Source organism: Pygocentrus nattereri, chromosome 22, assembly GCF_015220715.1.
Source record: "Pygocentrus nattereri isolate fPygNat1 chromosome 22, fPygNat1.pri, whole genome shotgun sequence".
NCBI lineage: Eukaryota > Metazoa > Chordata > Actinopteri > Characiformes > Serrasalmidae > Pygocentrus > Pygocentrus nattereri.
In genome coordinates, this window is record NC_051232.1 from 26,518,975 (window position 1) to 26,541,555 (window position 22,581).

Here is a 22,581-nt window from a genome sequence, read left to right on the forward strand (position 1 = left end):
CACTGTGGTTCAAATTTACTGTCACCTCAAATAAAAGACCCATTTCGGTGCAATTAAAACACACCAGAACATCACAGAGCTCCTACAGCTTGAAACACACCTTGCTCCCAGTCCTTATTGAAGGCTTACTGAGGTCTATGATGAACATAAGGTCTAGCATCATTCATATACAGGCAGAAACATGATTCATCTGTTTCCAGTCATGAACAGTCCAGTTTTTGTCTCTTCTGCCACTATAACTTGGCAAATTTGTGAGTAGAAGTAAGCAAAAGGCTCTTGCATGCCACTCTGCTCCATATGTTCATGGCATGCAGCTCCCTGCGCAGTGTTCTGTCAGAAATTGGTTGTAACCTGCATCAATTCTTGCCTGGAAGTAATTTTGATTCACAAGCCATGAAACACACCGGCAGTCCCTGTCCATCAGTTTGTCTTTCTGACGCAATTCTGACATGAATTTCCTGTAGATTTGCATTTTTGTGACCCATTTTCCACACATGGAGTGAGACATTCACTGCACCGCACCACCTTTTCTCATTCAATGAATCCTGTCTCACACGTGCAGGTACTTATTGTCTGATCATCCTTGTGCAACACCATCTACAGGAGCCTGAAGTTACTTCCACCTTAAACACCCAAGGTGACAAAGTTGGGGAGCTTATGTATGTATGTCTGTAATGTGTATGCATGTAGGTATGTATATGTGTGTATGTATGTTCATGTAGTTGTGGAACTATTTATAAAATCAATCAATCAATCAATCAACCTTTATTTTGACTCGGAAGTACATTGAGGGCAACCCTCATTTTCAACGTAGCCGAGCATTTACAAAAACAGGGATTGACATGACAAAGAAAATAATAACTACATTTAATCATTTTAAATTAAAAGAAAATTTTAAATAACAGTGAATAAAAGATAAAAGTAAATGTTCATGTTGAAAAGTCCACAGATGTGTTAAATACATGCTTTCGTTGTTTATTGTTGACACTGTAAAATGAATAACTTTCTTGTGCTTAGTACTGTATGAGCTTTCATGAACATTCAATAACTTTAGACATCACAGGCAAAAGGGAAGTGGTGGGGATTTGTGGGTAACGTGTGAACAAATTAAAAGAAAGTGTGAAAGGAAACAAACACACTGTCAGTTCAGGTTCATCCTTTTATGATATATTTGAGCTTGAGGAAGTTTTTGTGTGACTCTTGTTTTCATCATGATGTTCCTTTGAATAGAGATGTTCAAAGTAAAGAATGGAACGGAAGACATGAAGAAGTCATCACATGCACATATACAGACTCACATAGTGGCGGTTGGTTAAAGGAGGGTAAGAGGCGTGAACACCTCAAACTGCTTGCTCTAAAACAAGCTCCACTCTTCCTATCAATACCCAACTCTTAAAAGCCTGATTTAAGTTTGTATGTAATTGTAATATTTATTTTACATGAGAAAAACCTTCAACTATCGTTTGTCAAAGACACTAAAAAGACAAAAAGGAGGGCAATTCTGCAAAAGCAGCTATAATCACTGTAAGATTTATGAGTCTAACTCAACTGCTTTTAGACCCTCAGTGGCTCTGAAACTCATAATGGAGATTGTGGGTTTCTGTATCTGGGGCAGGACATTGATCTGTACAGTGGTGAGCTTTGTTCAGTAGTACAGTCGCACGAGAGCGTGTCTATTTCTGTCTGTGTGTAAATGCACTCTTTGAGGACGGATTCTCTACTACTTTTCGATTTACAAAACTATTAAGTATTCTATGTATTTGACAGCACTGAACAAAATAATATTTGGAACTAAAGATGTAAACATGAACTTTATTACTACGATGCTCATTTTCTAACCTTTCTAAACTAGTTGTCAGCTTTGTTAAGGCCAAGTGTTGTTTTCTACATGATAAGGTCTATTAATGAAACTCTGACTACTGCTTTCAGTGCTCCAAAAAGTATTTCAACCATAAAGAGTAAGTAGATATGAAAGAACAGTGAGGGACTAATTATTTACTTGAGAGAAACTGAGACATTATAACACTCTAACAACTCCAGTCTTTTAGGGCTGGTGTTCAGCACAGTTTGGTGATGTACCTGCTCAAACACACTCATATGTTGGATGCAGGTTTATTGATTGTGTTTGATTAAGGAGACCTCCAAGCTATGCTGGAGACTGGCTCTCTAGAACAGGAGTTGTGCACCCCTGTTCTGTCAGGCCAAGTGTTAAATTGCTGGATTTTATCAGCTAACAATTGTACACACGACTGGCTATCCAGGAACAAAATCAGCTTAGATGATATGATGATAAAGGTCCTCACTGTGAAATTCCATGAGGCTAAATGAAGCTGATGCAGGTTCAGAGCTCTTCACTGTTCACTCACTCACGTGATGACAGTTCAGTGTGTGATGATGAGAACTGAAAGAGATGCTCTCACAGTCAGTCATACAGGAAGTGCTACCCACAAGAGAGATATTAGACACTTGATTTTCATTTAAAAAGGGAAGTGTGAAAAATTACATGAAAAAAAACAGGTGTTTCCAAAACTGAAGTTCAAAACTATAAATAGATACAGAGAAAAATTGGTAACAACCATGTAAGACACGGAAGACCACCAAAACTGTTTGAATGGATGCTGTTAAGAAGCTGTTACTGAGAAAATTGAACAGATAAAAAAGACAACAATTTGTACTATAACACCAAAATTGGACATCTGAGGTGTGGAGTACGCTTTCATAGCCTTATGAGTCTTAATTTGTACTCTTGATAAAAATGATAAACTGGGACACACCACTTAATCGTTGAATTCAGGTGTATATAATCAAGCACCTAGCCATGCAGCCTGCCTTTACAAACATTTGTGAAAGAATGAGTCATTCTGAAGAGCTCACTGAATTCGAGTGTGGTACTGTAATAGGATGCCAAGACAGTTTCCTGTTTACTCAGAAGAAATGTAAGCAAACGCAAATGTTTGTGGCTGGTAATTGCTTACAACCACTTCCAGACAAGAATCTAGAAACTGTGAGGCAAAGTGGGTGCTGAGCTACAGCTGAGCTGAACAGTCTAAAAAAGAACTTGTGTTTGTTTTTTATAAACATTTTGGTTTCTCCACATGTTTTTGTTATTATAGTTTATCTTCACTATTATCACATTTTGAGACAATATGTGAAAAATCTTTAGAGAATGTTCTTGAGGGAGTAGTTCCAGATGAAATAGTAGGAAGGGAGAAGCTTCATGAAGGAATCAATCAAGATTTGAATTTTGGGAGATTGCTGGGGGTCAAGGATGAACTATGTCACAACGTAAGTAAGGGGATTTCAAGACAATATTAAGATATACTGTATCCCCCCCCCCCAACCTCCACAAAATTCTTCCTTCCCTTTTTTCAGCAGCTGAAAAGCTCTATTCTGGTGTTCTCTGATTATTTCTGCTTTTCTTATTTTTGCTGTGCTCTTTTGTGGTGATTCCCTTGAAACTGATGACAACAACCAAACAACAAAACAGAGAACAAATAATTGAAAATAAGGAACTAAACAGTAAAATAATCATTAATATTTAGCTTTGCACAAGAATTAAATGCAAGTCATAACTGAGCTGCAAATGAAACAATAAAGAGCAGATTAATGGCAGCCTGACTGTGTGTAGTTCTATGATAAAGGTTCTAAGGTACAACTAAAATGACTAAACATATCATTAAAGAACCAATCAGTTACAAAAACAGCTAAAATAGTAAGGGTTTCAGTGGCTACAACAAAAAAAAGACAAATTTATTTTCAGATCAAAGATAATACAGATAAAAGAATGATTTTAGTGACTTCCAAACAGATGCTGTTTTTTATTTATAAAACCAGTAGCTTCATGTAACTGCAGCTCTTGTTTAATTGCTGGTTATTCATTTAATTTTCTCTGTTGTTTTTCTAGCTCACTCACCTGTTCATTTCATACAGCAGACGGCTGAACTCACTCTGTAGAAAGAACAACAGATACTGAATAAGTGAGGATGGATGGATAAACAAACCACATTTTCCATTATGATTCTCAGAGCTGCAGCCAATTCGATCACAGAGGCATATCGCTGTTGTTGGATGAAAACCTTGTATCTCCAGAATGGTTACTTTAAAGGAGAAGGAAAAAACACACTTTACTTTAAATGTAAGTCAATGGAACAAGACTTTTTTCCAAGTCATTCTGGTTCAATTATTTTGGGCCACTCCTCATGAACTTTACACACAATGTGAAGGACAATGAGTGCTTTCAAAATGTGTCACAAACTGAAAAATGGCAAAAATGGAGATACAACAACAGCGATATGATAATGTATTGATGTGTGGATGATGGTAAACGGAGGGAGGATGCATTAAACCCTCCAACACACTAAGAATAAAACTCTTAAGTGAAATTCACTAGAGCTGCTCTAGTGTTCAGTACATTTTTGTACTGTAAATAATCCCATGATAGCATAATCATCAAAATTTGAATAGTGGTTTCAAATTAGAATAGTGAATTTAAAGCGGCTTTATACAGAAGCTTTTAGATTTTTCTATTGTAGTCATACAACTGCCTAAAAACATTTGACCGCCAAAGGGTCACAAATCTGCTGGTTGAACAAAACCATAACATGGCAACATGATCCACTTAGTCCAGTGCACCACATACTAACACACCACCACCATGTCAGTGTTACTGCAGTGCTGAGAATGATCCACCACCCAAATAGCACCTGCTCTGTGAGGGTCTGTGGAGGGCCTGACCACTGAAGAACAGGGTAAAAGGGGGCTAACAAAGTATGCAGAGAAACAGTTGGACTACAGTCTGTAACTGTAGAACTACAAAGTGCACCTATATAATCAGTGGAGCTGATAAAATGGACATTGAGTGTAGAAACAAAGAGATGGTCATAATGTTATGCCTGATTGGTGTCTATATATTACAAATATAAGTGAATAAATTGTACTTAATAATCGTTTTGACTGAAAGTTAAGTAAATGAAGGGTGTCTGACTTTTGTACTGTACTATATGTCTGTGGTTGATGAACTCTAGTCACAGTGGCAGCAGTCAGCAGCCCCCCAGACTCACACTTTAAAACGGAAGTGGTGGGTTTCAGCTTAAAATGAGGCCCCAGCGTATCTAAAAGTTTTATACAATACATGAGAGATCAGAGACTGTCTTTTCTGATCGTTTTAATTTTGATTGATCAAGGGAAACGTAGATTCCACTTTTTCAGTGTACACCGGAACATCTAGCTTGTGAGAGTGTGAGAAAAAAGAAATAACAGCTAAACAAATATTCTCCTTTATTCAGAGCCTCCAATGTATTCCGTCAACGCCTTCAGCACGAAATATAATGACTGCCTGAGTTTGACCGAACACGTGCTGAAAACAACCTCGGGGTTGCTCTCAGGAACTGCAGTCACAGATACAAGCAGCTGTGCCACTCACAGCCATTCTTAATAGTGTTTCACGTTTTTGACTTATAAAGAAAACGTGCATAGTGTGTTAGGCTGAAACAAGAAAACATTTCAGTTTGTTTTCTACTGTTTATGTATGTATGTTTATTTGTATATACTGTTTTATTTATTCTTCTTTTTTATGTACAATTATGTTATTTGTCACCTGATGTTTTTATTTGTGTATAATATTTATTACTTCCATTGTAAATGTACTTGGGTTTTTGAAAGATGCTTCATGAATAAAAATGCTTATTTTTCTACTTATTATTATTATTATTATTATTATTATTAGCAGTAGTAGTAGTATTGGAAGTTTGGCCAATAATTCACCGTATAGAAGCCAGCAGCACTGGGGATCTAAGTCTATTAAGTGTAAATTACTGTGGTACATGTAAGCAAAAACAACAAAAAACTGTAATCTTTTCAGGAGATCCTAATCTGAGAAAATGAAAAGTAAAGCCAATTAGTTTAACATCACAATAAACACAATAAGAACAAATAAACACTTAAAGTGCGCTGGCTTAACCATTTCTAAATCTCCTCTGGAGGAAATCCAGTATTTACAGTTACCATCCAACACCTGCTTCAGCTGATCAGTCCTTCATTACATTAGGTCAGGTGATGATGATGGGATTGAATAAGTCAATACAATGACTGGAGATCAGCAAGAAGTCGGGAACCAAACCTGTGTTCTTGTACCTCAGTGGTCACCAGCTCTCTCTGTAGATCTACTTTCCTGCAGTATTTAGTTCCAACCTGTATCTAAAATGCACACTAAAGCATCCGGTCCAGCCAATCATCTCCTTCTGAAGAGATGAAGCAGGTGTTGCAGGTTGTAGTTGGAACTAGAAGCTGCAGTAGATCTACATCACCAGGGTTAGTATCATTAATCTAACTGCCTTCCTTTAACCATGATGCCAGCAACTTTATTTGTGTGTATTCTAATGTAATATGGTGTTTACACCAGCTAAAACACAACTTACTGCCAAGACAGAGAATTACAAACAATGTAAACAATGTAAATATATACACATGCAGTGCATTCAGAGAGTTTGTGTTTACTGGGTTTACAGTGCATGATCACAGCAGATCATTGATAACCCTTCACTATAATCTATCAGTATAAATCAGGCAGTTAAGGGTTAACCTATATTTTATACAAAGTTTTTAACATCATTTAAAAGACTCATCTCACCTGATATTGTTATAATTCCCGTGTGTAAGGTGGTGAAACTGCCTGTTAAACTCCATGTCAGCTTTTCCCGCAATGCATGATGGGCATGCCCAGCCTAGCCCAGCCCCTGTCACATCAGCTCCGTGTTTCTTTTGTTTTCTCCGTGTTTCTATTTTTGTATTTCTCTGTCTGAGAAGAAACTGACGATGGAGTTGAAGAGTTAGTAGATGAAGCTGGTTGATTAGAATGGCTGGTGAAGATGTTCTCAGAATACAGGATTCATCCAGCTCTGCTTCTCCTGCTTTACTGTAAGTCTGTTTTCCTCATACTATTGCAGGAAAACGAGGAGCTCTGGACTGACAGAGCGGTCAGTCCGGTCTGATCACTGACAGAGATCGTCTTTACAGTTACTGCTCTGGGTTTAATAGAAAACAGTGTGACTGTGAGTGTTGATGTGTTTATACAGTAGAGCTGAACTGAAAGTTGGTGTGAAATACAGTCACATTAATGATGGATCTAGTACATAAAGTGTGTGGATGAAGCTTTAAGCAGTAGTGAGATCACTAAGCTTGTGCAGAGTGATAGAAAGATGAAAGAAGGAATAGCAGGATCAGGTAGACGAGTGCTTAAACGAAGTGCCACAGTACTGAGTCAGCAGTTGAGTGTTTACAGCAGGGCTGATGGCTTTAATTTGAAAATGAAAATGAACATGTTAGCTATGGTCATTTACATATATGTAAAGTATGAAATATATTTCAAATCATGTGAGACATGACATGCAAAAAAAGTGATGTGGTATTAGATGCTGTTCACCAGTGAATATAGTGACTTAGTGCACATATGCAATATGTTTTATCATATGACCTGAACATTTTTTTAACAAAATGTTTGTTATTTTTATCAAAAAGCACCTTTTGTAATAGTTTAATTACATTAGTTTTTACATTAGGAGTCTCATTGTTGGTACTTCTTCTGCAGGTTTTATTAATGTTTGAATATTGTCTTAAAGGACAGTATAATGAGCTTAAAGTTTAATAAGTAAAGTAGAGCAGTGCTTTTCCTCCATAGCAGAAACACAGCAAGCAGTCTGCTGAGCTTGTATCTAATGTGAATTCAATTCAGTAAGAGTGTTGTACAACAGGCCTGTTGTAGTCCAAGTTCAGTCACTGTTTAATTCATCTGAGAAAGTGGCTTCAGAGATGAATTCATGTGAAATATCTTCTGGATGTGAGTCTTTAGACTAATATTATCTACTTACTCTCTTTCAGGTCTGCTGTGCTCAGCTGGAGAAGAGGTTGTCAGACTGCAGGAGCTGGAGGGAAACACTGTAACCATCCATACTGGATTAACTGGAGTTCAGAGTGATGCTCACATACTGTGGTTTTATGGACCTGAGAATGCAGATATAAAGATAGTGAATAGTCTGGTGTTTAAAGGGGAGACTAATACAGATTATCCCAGTGAGAGATTCAGAGACAGACTGCAGCTGAACAGAACCAGTGGATCTTTAACCATCAGGAACATCAGCAGAGAAGATTATGGAGTTTATAAACTACAGATCATTACTGAGAGAACTTCAGTCTGGAGTTTCAGTGTTGATATCTATGGTGAGTAAATATATTTTCACCTTTAGAGTTCCTGTAGAAAGAGGTAGAATATGAATTGAACCGACAGAACTGGGTTCAGACTGAAGACAAATCAACTGAAGTAGCTGCAGCACCGGAACAGGATTAAATTTTTTAAAATTATTTTATATTTTTTGTTTGTTTTATTACATTTTGAGATTGTAAATTATTATTATTTTTATTTATTTTACTTTCTTCATGTGATTAGATTGAGGCATTTTCCTGTAATGTATTCTTAACCCAATTCATGTCCAATAACTACATTTAGTATCGTAAGGAAATTATTGTTTAAAGTGATTTTGAACTAACTGTACAGAATTTGTGGCCACACTTTATTTTGTTATCAGGGTTAATGTTAGGTTTGGATGAAAGTTAAGGTTGGATTGAAGTGTAAATTTGGATTGGGCTTAGGTTCAGTGTTAGATTTATCTGAATCAATTACATTTATCTTCAAGTTCAGCTGTGTTTAATAGATGTTTAGTTGAATGTTAGTTAAATGGAAGCCTGACTATTAATATATACATTAAAATAATGAATATGTTCAACATTGTTAAAATATGATGTATAAACCAAATGGAATATTTTTTTGATTATAATAAAACATGACAAATATACAAAATATCTCTGTTAGTAGATTGCTACTGTCTCATCGTGATGATGTCTTATGGTGCACTAGAATCTACAGAAAAAAAATAAATCAAGAAGTGTTTCTCTTGGGTAATGTCTTGGTCTATCTAAACTGGGAAAGACTAAATTCAGGATTTATATTAAATTGGATATTTAGTGCATTGTTCCTCACTCAGTGGGCAAGAGAGGGAGCGCAACCATGTAATGCGGCTACAGAAATGGCAACCTAGTAAGTTTTAGTAGTTATAATAGTCATTTTTAATAGTACGCAAAGTATTTTGCTTGGTTTATGCAACATATTTTAGCAGGATTGAATATGCCTACCAGTTTCAAGCTTATATGTCTGAACTTTCAGGCTTATTTAAAGAGAAGTTCAGCATCTTCAATGCATGTCCAGCAGAACTTTTTACTTTCGTACTTTTATTCACAATCAAATTAGCATTTTCTGTTGCTACAAATCAGTAGAGGCATGTGACAATGATTATATTTAATTATAATTAATTAATTGTTTACTTACTGATATCATTTTGATTGACTTTAAATAGTACTTCATTTAATTTGATCTCAGGCAAGTTCAGAGAACATATGCTCCAAAATTTTCAGGTGTGACACTGAAAGGTCCATTATGTATGTTTTGTTTGCAAATGTTTTAAAGTGAATTTGGGAGACTCACCTACACTTTACATGGAAAACATTCATTTCTGTTTGTATACATTACCTAAGCGGAACAGGAGAGTAAATTCAGCACCCAGAGCTAAACAGGTTTTGCACACAGCTCAGATGTGCTGTTTATAAACTACAGTAGATATCAGACATGCTGCAACCTGTCTAAATTTTGCAGTTGTAGCATAAGATCAGATACTGAAACCTCTCCACAACAGCCAGACAGACAAAACAAACACATTTCAGTTAACATTATTATAGTGTAACTGTTAATAGTTAATAGTCATTTGATATATTTCTGCTCATTTTGTTCAATGATAATGAGTTCAAAGATTCAGTGATTGTCTCTTATCTGTTTTATTGTTTTATTTTGTATTTTGTAGCTCCAGTATTAAAGCCGGTCATAAGAAATCAAGCTGAAAAGCACTCAGTGACTCTCAGAGAGTCGTGCTCTCCTCTGTGCTCTGTGGAGAACGGGAAGGATTTGAGTCTGTCCTGGTATGAAGAGAAAGAGAGAATCTCCAGCATCAGCAGCTCAGATTCCAGTGAACGTCTTTATCTTCCTCTGAATAAAACCAACCCAAACTATTCTACTTACACCTGTGTAGCTGCTAATCCAGTCAGCAGTCAAACAACCAAGCTCAACATTACAGAACTCTGCTATAACAGCACAGGTAAATGTTACCATTATCACCTTGATCTTGTGTTTTATTTGATTCTAATTGAATTGTGAATAGAATATAGTCAGAGTTGTTTACAGAAAGAAGCAGTTAGGCCCTTCACTGGATCCTCTACTGATGAAGATACAGCATGATACTAGAAATGATCTCTGCTGTTAATATTTTGGAACAATTGTATTATTATTATTATTATTATTATTATTATCATTCCTATACAGATCCAAATGAGGGGGATCGTATGAAGTTGCTGGTTCTCATACCTGTTCTGATTGTTGCTCTGTCACTGATGTTACTTGCGTGGGTCTGGAAAAAGAAGTCAAAGCAACAAGGCAAGAAATAGATCTTTTCAATTTGCTACACCCACTAATTTTCATTATTTGTATGTTCTTTTTTACTGCACTTCTATAATATACTGTTCTTCGTTTTTGTGTCTGTAGTTCCTGAAGATGCTGAGCTGAATTATGCTGTAGTTAAAACTAAACCACAGAATTCAAAGGAAGCTCATGAGGTAAGTTTATTACTGTTTTTATCATTGTGCTGTGTTTATGTAGTACATACCTTATTAGCATGGGGACATTTGTGTTCGTCTACTGAACTTCAGATTTGGGCAATAGCATCCACACCTGAAATGGAGCAGGAGTAGAATAGGAATAATTCTCTTTTAATTAATTGTCATGTTGAAATATTTTAATCTTTGATGACTGTTCATGTTAATCTGTTGTGACTTAGATCACAGAACAAACTTTTAAGACAGTATGTGACTCAGAGCATTAGCATGTGTGCATAAATGTTAGCTTAATTTTTTATCTTATTTTACATAGAATATTTACAAAGAAATGTTTAAATGGTGGATCCAGTGAGCTGCTTTGTGATGCAATATTCAGAGCTTCAGTGAGTTCAGTATTTTTTAGTTAACACAGTTGTTTACTGCCCGCATGGGGGTGGGTAGCCATTTCAAATGAAAGCCACGTGTTTTGCTGTAGCGAATGGCCTCAACCACTCTGACTGGTTTAACAGACTTGTTGAGACTTGTGAAATGTAAAAAACTTTAGATCTCGATATTTCGACTCTCATATGCTTTCATTATTACGAAAGAATATCCATACACAGTCAAAGGCACAAAAGCCAAATGGAAGGATTGTATAGTGGGGATCAAAAGTCTGAGAGCACTAGTGGAAATGCTACTATGTTGTTTTCCAATTAAATACAAAATATCTAATTACAAATTATATTATCAGCATAACAACCTGAGTGTAAAGTAGAATATTGGAAATTTTAACACTTCACAATTTAGTATTTGTTAGGCCTCTTTGTACTTGAACTCTAGTGGAGTGGGAGCTCACTGACCGCTGGCGCTAACAGAAAAAAGCTAAGCATGATAGCAGCTGCGAGCTACACATATCAGAACCACACATTCTCGGCACAAACAACACTTGATTTCAGCTTTCACTACAACACGAGTCCCTCGACTTAGTGTTATTCTCTAAATTTCAGCCATTTTATCGTCTGTTAGCTACCAAGCCATATTCTGCAGGGGGCAGAGCGGTTAGCATGCTAACGAAGCTAATGCTAACCAGATCCTCTGTCCTAGGTAGCAGCGCTGCTTGAAAGTTTCTGTTGTGTGTTGTCAGAGGTCTTTTGATGAAGACTTTTGGACCACAATGTAAATTTTAACAGTATTAAAAGAGCTTTTAAGGAAATGTCCTGGTGTGTTTTACAGGCAAACAGAGCTGGAGTAACAGAAGTTCAGGACCAGAGTGAGTCAGTGCTGTACTCGACTATCAGGACGTAACTCATTTCAGTAGCTGTATATATCCTTTTTCAGAACATTTCAACTTCTTTGTTCATCCCTGCCTTGTTTTGATCAGTATTCAGTCTGTTGTTTAGAACTGGTCAGAAATATTAACTGTATGAGAGCATTTACACAAATCCACTGCTGTATGTAAAAATGCACTTCATTCTGAACTGCTATAAAATGGTATTTCAGTCTGTTCTATTGCATATTTTTATATGATTTATTTTTTATTGTATGTTTTATTTTTATGACACCACAGTCACAACTGTCAAGACTTGCAGCAGTTTAATCATGGTTTTATTATTCACCCTCTTGAACACCTGGGATCTGTCTCACCAGGCACTCAATTAGCCAGTTAACTTCAATCTTAGTTCGATCCAATCCTGGATTTTATGCTGTGATCACTTTTTACCAGGATATGTCACCATAGCAATTTATACTGCACACCCAACCTGCTCCAGGGATATCTGATCATCAACAGCTCTGGGAACAATCAGGGGCACTTAGGAACTGACAGTGGTGAATCTCACTTTATGTGTTGTTAGTAGCATCATGTGAAAAATATCACAATAAAATACATTTAGCAGACAAAAAACTAAACATACTACATATATAAGAATATTATAAAGCAATCATTATTCCATTAAGTATTAATGCAGTAGCACAGGCAAAACATTGCTTTTTAACAGTTATATACATGATTTGCTTTCTGCATATTTATGAAGTTGCTCTTCTTTGGCTGTACATCATTAAGATCATGGTTATGTGCACAGGCATGAAGAACTACAGCCCCGGTATCTAAACCTGGAGAAAGGTTGGTAACATTTCACTGAACAGCAGCATTTGTAAGGCTACATGGCACCTCCATAAGCTTTTCATGATAACTGACGTACACATTATGCTTATTCTAGCATCAGCTTTCAAAAGCTGCTTTTGTCAGTTTTGTTGTCATTTCACCTCACTAAGCGTTGTAACTGATGCTTCTTGGTATAAGCTTCTATAAATTTCTTTATAGGTTTATGTCAGTTGTCATTAAAGGCTTGTAGGGGTAGGGGTATCTTACGAGCACTGCTCTTCAGTATTGTTACTTAACACTTTACTGATACAGTTGCTAAGGGTCATAAAAGAAGTAAACCACAGATGCCTTTGTTGATGAAGCTGAAACTCAGTCTGGAGTCCTGTCTGAGTTTAACTTGCTTTGTGAGGCAGACCCCTGATGAAAACCGCTCACACCTATTACTGCAATACTATATCTTATTTCACTTAATAACTTGAGGGTATGGGATAGTGGCACTGCAGGACTTGCAACAACTTTTTTTTAACGTGTCAACGGCTCATTTGCAAACTAACAAAGCCAAAGCCTTTGGGTAGAATCTAACTAGTTAGACTTGTTGTAAACTCTCAACTCAAGCACTGTTTTTAGCAGACTTTTAAATAATTTAGAAATGTGTAAAGCAAGGGATAAAAGTGAGGTCATTAAGGAACTAGAGCAACTGAAAACCACCAACAATAAAGCAGCTTCGGGTTTCATCGTCCCAAATTTCAAGGTGTGTCCAGCGTATTTTGTGCTCTGTATCTTCAGTAAAAGTCTACAGAGTCAAGCTTAAACACATCAGGGTCTATTCAATGCTGTGGAAATAATCTAATGTCAAATAGATAATCACATTTTTATTTTATGACCAGCAAAACCTTTAATATAATATTTAACCTTATTTAACCTTATTTAACCTTTAATTTAATATTTAAACCTCTGACTCATTTCAGTGGGGATGGAAGGTGCACATACATTCAGTAAGACCTTATTTCTTTGTTTTGTTTATGTTCAACTAACAGGGATCTGCACTTCTGTATTTTTATAGTGGGTGTTGGCTGCTGTGCAAGTCAGCACATGAACCTGAATCATTTCACAACAACTACAACAACATCGCCCCCTAATGTTCAAATGTGTTTCTCTCCATACTGAAAAAAACAAAAAAAACACATGAGGACAGAGAATGCACAACACCTTAAAATCCATTCAGCTTTTCAGGTGACCACTTAAACTCTTTCAGTGCTGTCTTAAATTGTACTTTTCTACATTTTTCAAAAATGATCCATCAAAGCAGTGCAACACAATGAAGCAGGTGGATTTACATGCTATTCCATGTTGGCTGACTATGTGCGCTGGCCACAGCTGCATGTGTGTGATTAATCTTATACATCTGAAATAGCATGCAGTGCACATGACAATCATAAGAAAAGTAGAAACTCTTCATCCTTTGTAGACTCACAAACTGGAACTGTTTGAACCACTAAACTACAATTTAGTCTTTCCAAGAAATATTTAGCAGGCTTCCTCAGTTTATTACATTAAATTGACTGCTGACTTATTAGTGAATTTAACTGAAAATTTTGAAAAATAATCTAATACACATCATCTCTCCTTCCTTACTCTCAGCAAATGAAGGTTAGGGGGATAAGCAAACTTTTTACAGACACATATATAGACTCATGCTTTTCATATTGCAATACTATATCAAAATTAACTCATAGCCAATAACATGAACATTCAAAACATGATTAGCATTTTTACATCAATAACTTTATCTACTTTATCTACAGATCAGTTTATTTAACCTATTTTTATCATTTCTCCAACAGATCAGAACATTAAAGACAAATACTCTGATAAACAACTAATACTACATCAAACAACCTTCACTCCCCAATAAAATAACCTACACTGAGTCTTCAGTAATAAAGTTTCCAAAAGTTTTAAAGTTAAATAAAGTTTTTCCAGCTCAGTTTTCCTTCCTACTGGACACCAACTGGAGTTCCTTCCTGCTTAATTATCATTTGAACTGTAATCTGAAATGCCATTTTAAAGTGAATCTGTACTCTGTAGTACAATAATACTGTAAATAAATCAGTATAAATGTATATAATCTCAGTAAAATGATGAGCTGCTCATTCTTTAGTCTCTAATCTTCATTCTTTAATCTGAGTGAATGTGTTGTCCTACCGTCCTTCGTCGACCTCCTCGCAGCTCCGTCACCCCTTCAGTTTCGACAACAAGAGCAGCCAGTCAACCACATCCATCAGACAGTGTCCAGGTCTTTAGTGGAAGAAGGAACTGCAGGCATTTCCAGCAGCAGTTTGTCAGCAATCTTTTCATTCTTTATGAACTGAAAGTATGTTCAGTCCAGCAGATCAGCTCTGAGCTCCGACCGATGACTGTCTGCGCTTCTTCGAAATGGCGATTAAATATACAGCGAGTCTCCTCCTGCATGGTGACGTAGCATCACAGCGTCACTCACAGTATAACAAACCTTCGTCTTCGCTTTTAAACTCAAATTCAGGATGAAACCTCTGTTTCTGCAGTAATCTGAAATGGCACTAAATCATCACTCTGTATAAAATCATTACAAATTCATTTCATATAATCTGAACAAACTATAATCTGCTCATTCTTTGAAATCTCCATTAACTGTGACAAAATATTTCCTGTTCATGATTGTTAAAGTCAGTCCAAATGAAGCATTGAACCATTTAAATATGTAGAAAAAGTATTTAATTAATTCACTAAATTTGGAAACCTTCACTTACCTCCACTTCACTGAGCTCCACTCAGCTCCTACCAGGCCACTCAACAAGGACACCTGTTAGTCAAACCTGTCAAACAATGACCAGACTGATTGTTTTTTTAATGAATGAAGGAATTGCTGGCATTTGTAAGAGCTGTTTGTCAGCATTTCTTCATACTTTCATCTACTGAGATTATGTGCAGTACAGGAGACCTCTGCTTTAACCAGTACGTCCTTCTCTCTGTTTACAGAATGGAGATTGAGCTTTTGTCTCCTCCTCCATGGTGACGGAGGATAATGCCATCAGTCAAATTAAAATCAACCCTTAGTTATTTCCCGTACACAGTAAATTCAGGATGACAGTAGAAGAATCTGTTTTTACAGTTATAGTAAATTGTTAGTTCACAGTACAATAGAGAGGTTTAGTCAGAGTCAGCATACTTACAAATAAACCTCATATCATAGTTCAAAATCATTTATTAATGAAGTTATTAGTATAAAAGTAGAAAATTCTGTGTCACCACTCCCTGCTGAGTTTATATGTCACACTGGTCAGAAGGAAGCAGGATTCTGGCACATTGGCTTTAGTTTTGTTTATCAAATGATGTTCAGAAGGTCTGTTCTGGAATGAAAGCTAAAACTGAAGGCATTTCGAAAGGCCTGTCTGTCAAGATCTCCTTCACTTTCTTCATTATAAGACCATTTACAGTATGTGGTCATACTTGTAAATACAATTAAATCTCTTTCCTTTTTAACTCTGACCAGAACAATGATGACTGACCCACCTATATTTGTATTAAACACACATAAAAAAGGACAGGATTATGACCCAAATCATCATCTTACTAACCTGTCACACCCCCATATACTCAACAAAGTCATTATAGAGGTATAAACAAATATTAGTGCAAAGACTATTATTAGTGTGATTAGTTTCAGTTTCTATGAAAAGCTTGAGGGTAAACAGTACATTGGTATTACAAAAGAAGCACCTCACTAACATACGGTCAGGACCTTATGGTATGCAAATATTTGGATGTGCAAAGTTATTATTATTTTACCTGTCTATTACAGTGTTTTGGAGTTGAAACTGATTAACAGATGTGACCTCAAAGTGCAGATTATCTGCTTTCATTTGAATGTGTTCACATCCGACTTGGATCAAAGGTGTTGGAATTACAACCATTTTTAGTCATAGCCCCCCCCCCTATTTTTAGGGCCTCAGAAGTAATTGGATACATGGATGATCAGCTGTTTTGTGGCCAGATGTGTGTTACACCCTCATTATTTCATGTTGCATTTACATGTGGGACCCAAATCAAAGTCCAAAGAGCTGTCACTGTCAGCATGTTCACAGTTGCTCCCTGCCAACTCCTAAAGTAGTCTCAGAGCTAGCTAGTCTAGGCTGGTAGGACATCATTCTGGTTCTTGTATAAAGTAGGAATGCAGAGATTTGGGAACTGTGAGCAGATGCTGATTTTAAATGTACATATCTGTCCATGGTGATACATAAACATTTATAAAATGTAGAAATTGGGACTAAATTCACCTGAAATATGTTACAGAAAAATATTTGTAGAGGGCTACAAATGCGGAAAAATGTATTAAAATGCAGGTCTTTTAGCATAATAGCTTAGCATTGCCTAGTACAGAGGTAAAATGTGCATTGTCAGGTGGGCCTTGAGGACTAAAACGTCCTGTTATACCATGATACATTAAATATTTCATCACATATTGATTTGAAATATCTGTCAGATCAAAACATTTGGACTATGTTGATATATTTTAAGCAAATATTGGTTCTGGTATTAACCTGCATCTGTAGTGATAAGTTCATATTAGCTTCAGCTTTCTCTAAGAAACGTATTAAAATATTTTTGTGGAGAATTCCTCCATTTAATTTAAAATTTTAGATGTAATCAAAGTCAAACAAATTTAAAGTAAAATGGTTTATAACAGAGAAACTCACTGACTCTGATTTCTCTACAGTAGCGTGATAGGAACCATGGGTCACAATGTCTTTGATGCATCTACACGTTTTCTGAAATTTTTGAGCTAATGCAATGACAGTCAGAAAAAAATATGTTTCTTTGGGTACTAGTTTCCCTTACAACACCCTGCATGTACATCTCCAGCATAAATGACTTTTAAAGATCCGTTTTAGGTTGAAATCTTATCCCAATCTATTATAATCAATGCCCCTGACATCAGGCAGTATATTCATATCCATTTGATGTTATAACCTCTGTAAAGTAGCTTTAGAGGCATCAGACTCTTTGTTTAGATGTCTCATTTCTCTCACCACCACTGTGTACAGTTCTGATATACTTTCTCTGAACATTTCACACCAAACCACTGTGTATAGCTTTGTTTACACCGTAATTGTTGAATAATGCATAAATTGTTAAAAATCAATGGAATTTATTTTTAGAGTTAGACTTTTATAAATAGTCCACTTAGTCTGCCGTATGAGTATAAAAATCATTTATATCTATAAATCTGTATTGTGTCTATATCAGTCTATATGAAAAAATAAGCTTGGTGAGCAACTAAGACTATGCAGAGCTCACTTTATAGGTCAGTGCACCTTGGCTCCACTTATAGCCACTAAGCTTTGGGGCTCTTTCACAGTTATTGTTGGTTTGTCTGTGGTTTCCCTCACAAGTCTACAACTTGCTTGAATGGTTGGGTGGGGTGGGTGGCTTCTTCTGGTGTGCAGGTTTGATGCAGCTTTGACCTCCTAGTTATTGACCCAACAGTGCTCACTTAAAGATCCAAACACTTTTTTTCTAATTTATGCATTAAATAACTTCTAAACATTGGTCTTTAGTCACCAATATATTTGTAAGTTTTTGCTTGAGTAAATTTGTTCTTGAGAAAAGTCCTAAAACAAAGACAATGCTAGATTTGTGATGTGATCTTAAGCTGCAGAATTGTTCACACCTTTGTGCTCTTGAGAGTGTGTAGATTCTTTTCTTACCTAAAAACAAATCCCAAATAAGAAAACACTGGTGAGTGGACCTAAAAACGAGGACTAAAGAACATTGGGCTTCATTCACCAACCGTTCTTAAGAAGATTCTGATAAGAATGGTTGGTGAATGAAGCCCAATGTTCTTTAATCCTCATTCTTAGGTCCTTATACGTTGTCTTCAGATTCACAGGGTACACAATGATCTTTATTTTATTTAAACCGAGAATTATGTCCATGTAGCACTTTGTAGCTCACCTGTTGCCTTTTTTTGGATGGTAGGCCCGTCTTAGAACAGCAGCGACAGGGACCTTGACACAATGGTGGCAAAGCAGTGTGGGTGGTGATGGTATGACAATCATTCATAGCAGTGCTTTTGGAGTAAAAGTCTTAATTTCAATCAAAAAGGTATTTTTCCACAGCTCCAAAGTCTTAGAAGCTGGTTGCAATTTCTCACAATCCAGAATGGAAGCAGCTCAAGATTAAGTTAAGATGATCAGTAGATTTGCCAGTATTTTTTCTCTAGTGCTGGTGGGGAAGGAGATACAGAGATACTGATCATTTACAATACAGGTATGGTGTACAGCATTGTGTGTCGAGCATGTAATAGAACTGATCCTAGCTGCGTTTGCATTGATACCCACTTTGCCGCGTTCTGTGCAGGTGTGTGTGTATCTGTTTGATATGGAAAAATCGATGTAATTTTATTTTATTAAGCAATAAAAGTTTGAGTTACATGAAACTATGTCAAGTGTTCTTTTTTGTAGGGAAAATGTATACGACAAATTAAATGTACCTAATTTCATTTCACACAGACAATGTGGGCACATTGAGAGATAAGATTGTATGTGCGTAGAAAGATGCAAGACAAGTGTGGGAACAACAGAGACAACCTTTACCACAGTGGTCTCAAACCCCAAACACCTTCACCAACAAACCCTCAATGACTTGCTGTGGAGCAGAAACACTTTGATTTCTCAGGTGGTTACCAATGTTGTTGGTTTTTGCCCTTTTTTCAGCAATGCATGGAAAGAGATGCTCTGTTAGCTACAATACAGGCTGAAAAGAAATGCATTTCAGGCCTCACAGGTGCTGTGAAATATATATATATAAATTCCAATAGCATTGCTCTCTGCAGAGTCAGAGCGATACTTAGTGTGGTTTATTCTATATAGGTCAGAATGTATGAGGGTCTGCTGCAGAAACTGAATGTGGCTTTCTATGCTAAATGGAAATGTGCTTGAATGCACGCCCACCTCTAACTGGGTTTTTGAGGTTCCAGTTTCTGTATACCTCTGTGTTTATGGGTTCCATACCAGCCTGATGTTCAGCCCATACTGAACACTTTCTCAGCAAGTCATTTACAGAACACAGGAGTCAGGAGCTCACAGGCTGAGCCACCTACACATCCATTTAACCTCCTGCTATGCCTGAAAGCCTCACCTGTATGATCCACTTACCCTCCTGATAAGATTAGTACCTGCATAACCTCAGCCTAGAGCTTTTCAATCTTAGTCTTTTGTCCATTATCCATACTAATGTGCCATCATGACAGGCTTCTAACATTAGGTAATAAAACTTTACTTGAACTCTGCTTCCAACATTGACATGAAAATGCCATAAACATGTCATGGAAGTTACAGTCATGAGTTATAATGACCGATTTTGTTTAGTAATACAACAGTGCCCTGTTACCATTACCAGGAACTGTCACAGCAGATAACAGTGTTTGATATCATGATGGTTTTTGTCACATGCTTTTTATTTACATGTACTCATTAGCCATCATGGCGTTAAGCATGTTGACTCATTTTCAGTCATTTCTATGAACCAACGGCTCAGTATAAATAACATTACTTACTATACTTGGACTACTGCTCTGCTTTTTTGCTCGGTTAATGCAAATGTAATGCAATTTGAAACTGTATTCATATTAGTATTCATATGTATCATATTATGATTCATTTTAGTGCTCATGTGATTGATGTGTAGTCTGAAAAACCATGTTCACTCTATTGCAGCACTTACATCCTTTAAAATGATTCTTTAAAGCTGAGTAAAGGCAGTGCATGTGCAGACTGGCCATCTGGATGTTCTGGAAAAGTCTAGAATGGCTGTTCATCCAATTACTGTCAGCCTGACAACACTGTGTCTAAAATAACTTATGTTTATTCATTTAGGAGACACTTGTATACAAAGCAATGCACAAATATGGTAGATATAATCAAGCATACTTATCTATTCAATAATGTGTTTATTGTTATTATTTGTTTATTTAGGTTGAGGATAGTTTCAGCCCAAATTATGTCAGCAAGAGTGCTGGGGCATATCAAGGAGATAGCTTAACCTCATATTATTTTAAACACCCCAAGACAGACAGTCACAGTCTTAAATAGTGTGTTCCTCATCTCTCAGGTTTGCAGTTGGATTAGAATAATAGATGTCATTATTTGTAATCTGTCCTTTATATGTCATGGTCATCTCATTGCACTCACTGCACAGCACTGTGAATTGTGAGGGCATGTTAAATACAATTGACTCCAGCCTGGTCATAGGAGGTAGTACTTTTAGTTGATTATCTGAGGTCTACTCAAAAGATTAAAAACACAAGAAAGTCAAAAACAGTACAAACGCTCAGCAGATGGACACAAAGGAACTGGCAATACTTCAGACTGGTGTGCTGTGCTAGAGGAGTATTTGAGGTGAGGCTGATTAACACTGTGATGAGGTGCAGGTGGCATGGAATCAGAGTTAGTCTGGAGAGGGAGACCTCTGGTGGCCAGGTGGGGAATCATAAACAATGAGTTATAATCCACTGTTACAAGTCCTAAAACCTTTTTTGGTACTATATAATATTGTTCTAGCTGAAAAGTGTAGGCAAAGGTAAAAATGTTAGTTACTACATGTCTTGAACATAAATATTAATAAACATAAATATTAACAACAAATAAACCACCTAAATGCTCAGGGGAGTTTTTTCTGTACATGGTTCATTAGGCTCCATTCATGCTGTATCGAAAGGTTTCTCAAATTTAAAGCATGTACTACTAAATGTTTAACCCTTAATGAAGAATGTTGAAACACTGGAGACTCCCAAAATGTATAAGAAAGAGAAACGCTGCTGTAGTGCAGGCCTATGCACTAAAACTGTCCAACTGCCACATAAACATGTTGAATTTACATTTGGAGCACAACCTTCTTCCTCCAGGAGGCTATATATGCTTTATCAGAAGCAAAAATACATGCTTGTTTAGCTATATCATATTTCTTGGAAGACATTTGGGTAACTGAAGACATCTCATGGACCTTCACCACCTCCCACCTCATCAAAAGGCACACTTTCTGTGGAGGCTGAGGAAAGTCTGTACATTTCTGTATTTTTGGTGAATTTTATAGATAAACTTGCTATGTAGTGCCAGAAACCCCATAAGATGGGGTTTGAGACTACTCAATCATCTGATGTGGTTTGAGGCAAGTGTATGTGATTTATACATGCATTTTGCACACAACTAACACAAATGTATTTTATTTTCACACATTTTCTAAACTGCTTCTCCCTCAGGGCCGTGGGGGGTGCTGGAGCCTTTCCCAGTGGTCATCGGTGGAAGGTAGGATACACCCTGGAAAGGTTGCCAGTCCATCGCAGGGCATATTTTATTTTCAATGCTTCTGAAATTACATTCGTTGATGTATATTACTGCAGGTGGATCCCGTTATCCTTCTGGTTCACAGGGGGAGCCGGAGCCTATCCCAGCACTGATTGAGCAGAAGGCAGGAAACACTCTAGACTGGTAGCCAGGCCATCACAGGGCAGACAAACAGGCACATGCAATTACACACTATATTCACATCCAGGGGCAATTTAGCATCTCCAGTTCATCTGGATGCATGTCTTTGGACTGTGGGAGGAAACTGGAGCACCCAGAGGAAACCCACACAGACACGGAGAGAACATGCACAGAAACTCCACACAGAGAGGATCCTGATGGCTTTACCTCAATTACTTGGACTTACTTATTGTATCATAAAGCCACTTGTCTTACGTAGTTATT

General features: G+C 36.8%; 1 protein-coding gene and 1 long non-coding RNA gene across 4 annotated transcripts; one reads left to right on the forward strand and one right to left on the reverse strand.

The window, feature by feature from the left end:
- Window positions 1-1,146: 1,146 nt before the first annotated feature.
- On the reverse strand, window positions 1,147-15,672 carry LOC108415221. Of its 3 annotated transcripts, none has more exons than XR_005129399.1 (7): window positions 15,583-15,672; window positions 14,999-15,259; window positions 10,761-10,825; window positions 10,463-10,505; window positions 7,866-7,998; window positions 3,914-3,948; window positions 1,147-2,401 (listed from the first exon to the last, which is right to left on the reverse strand). It is a non-coding gene; the product is annotated as an uncharacterized LOC108415221 (long non-coding RNA). The 3 variants fall into 3 exon arrangements; XR_005129398.1 differs by having other exon boundaries at window positions 1,147-3,458; XR_005129397.1 differs by having other exon boundaries at window positions 1,147-3,948.
- Window positions 6,716-14,949, forward strand: LOC108415218 (CD48 antigen-like). Its single transcript, XM_017688228.2, has 6 exons — window positions 6,716-6,915; window positions 7,876-8,214; window positions 9,906-10,196; window positions 10,421-10,531; window positions 10,640-10,710; window positions 11,923-14,949. Exons 1-6 carry the CDS (start codon window positions 6,867-6,869, stop codon window positions 11,992-11,994), a joined length of 933 nt encoding a protein of 310 aa, XP_017543717.1. The 5' UTR covers window positions 6,716-6,866; the 3' UTR covers window positions 11,995-14,949.
- Window positions 15,673-22,581: the final 6,909 nt, after the last annotated feature.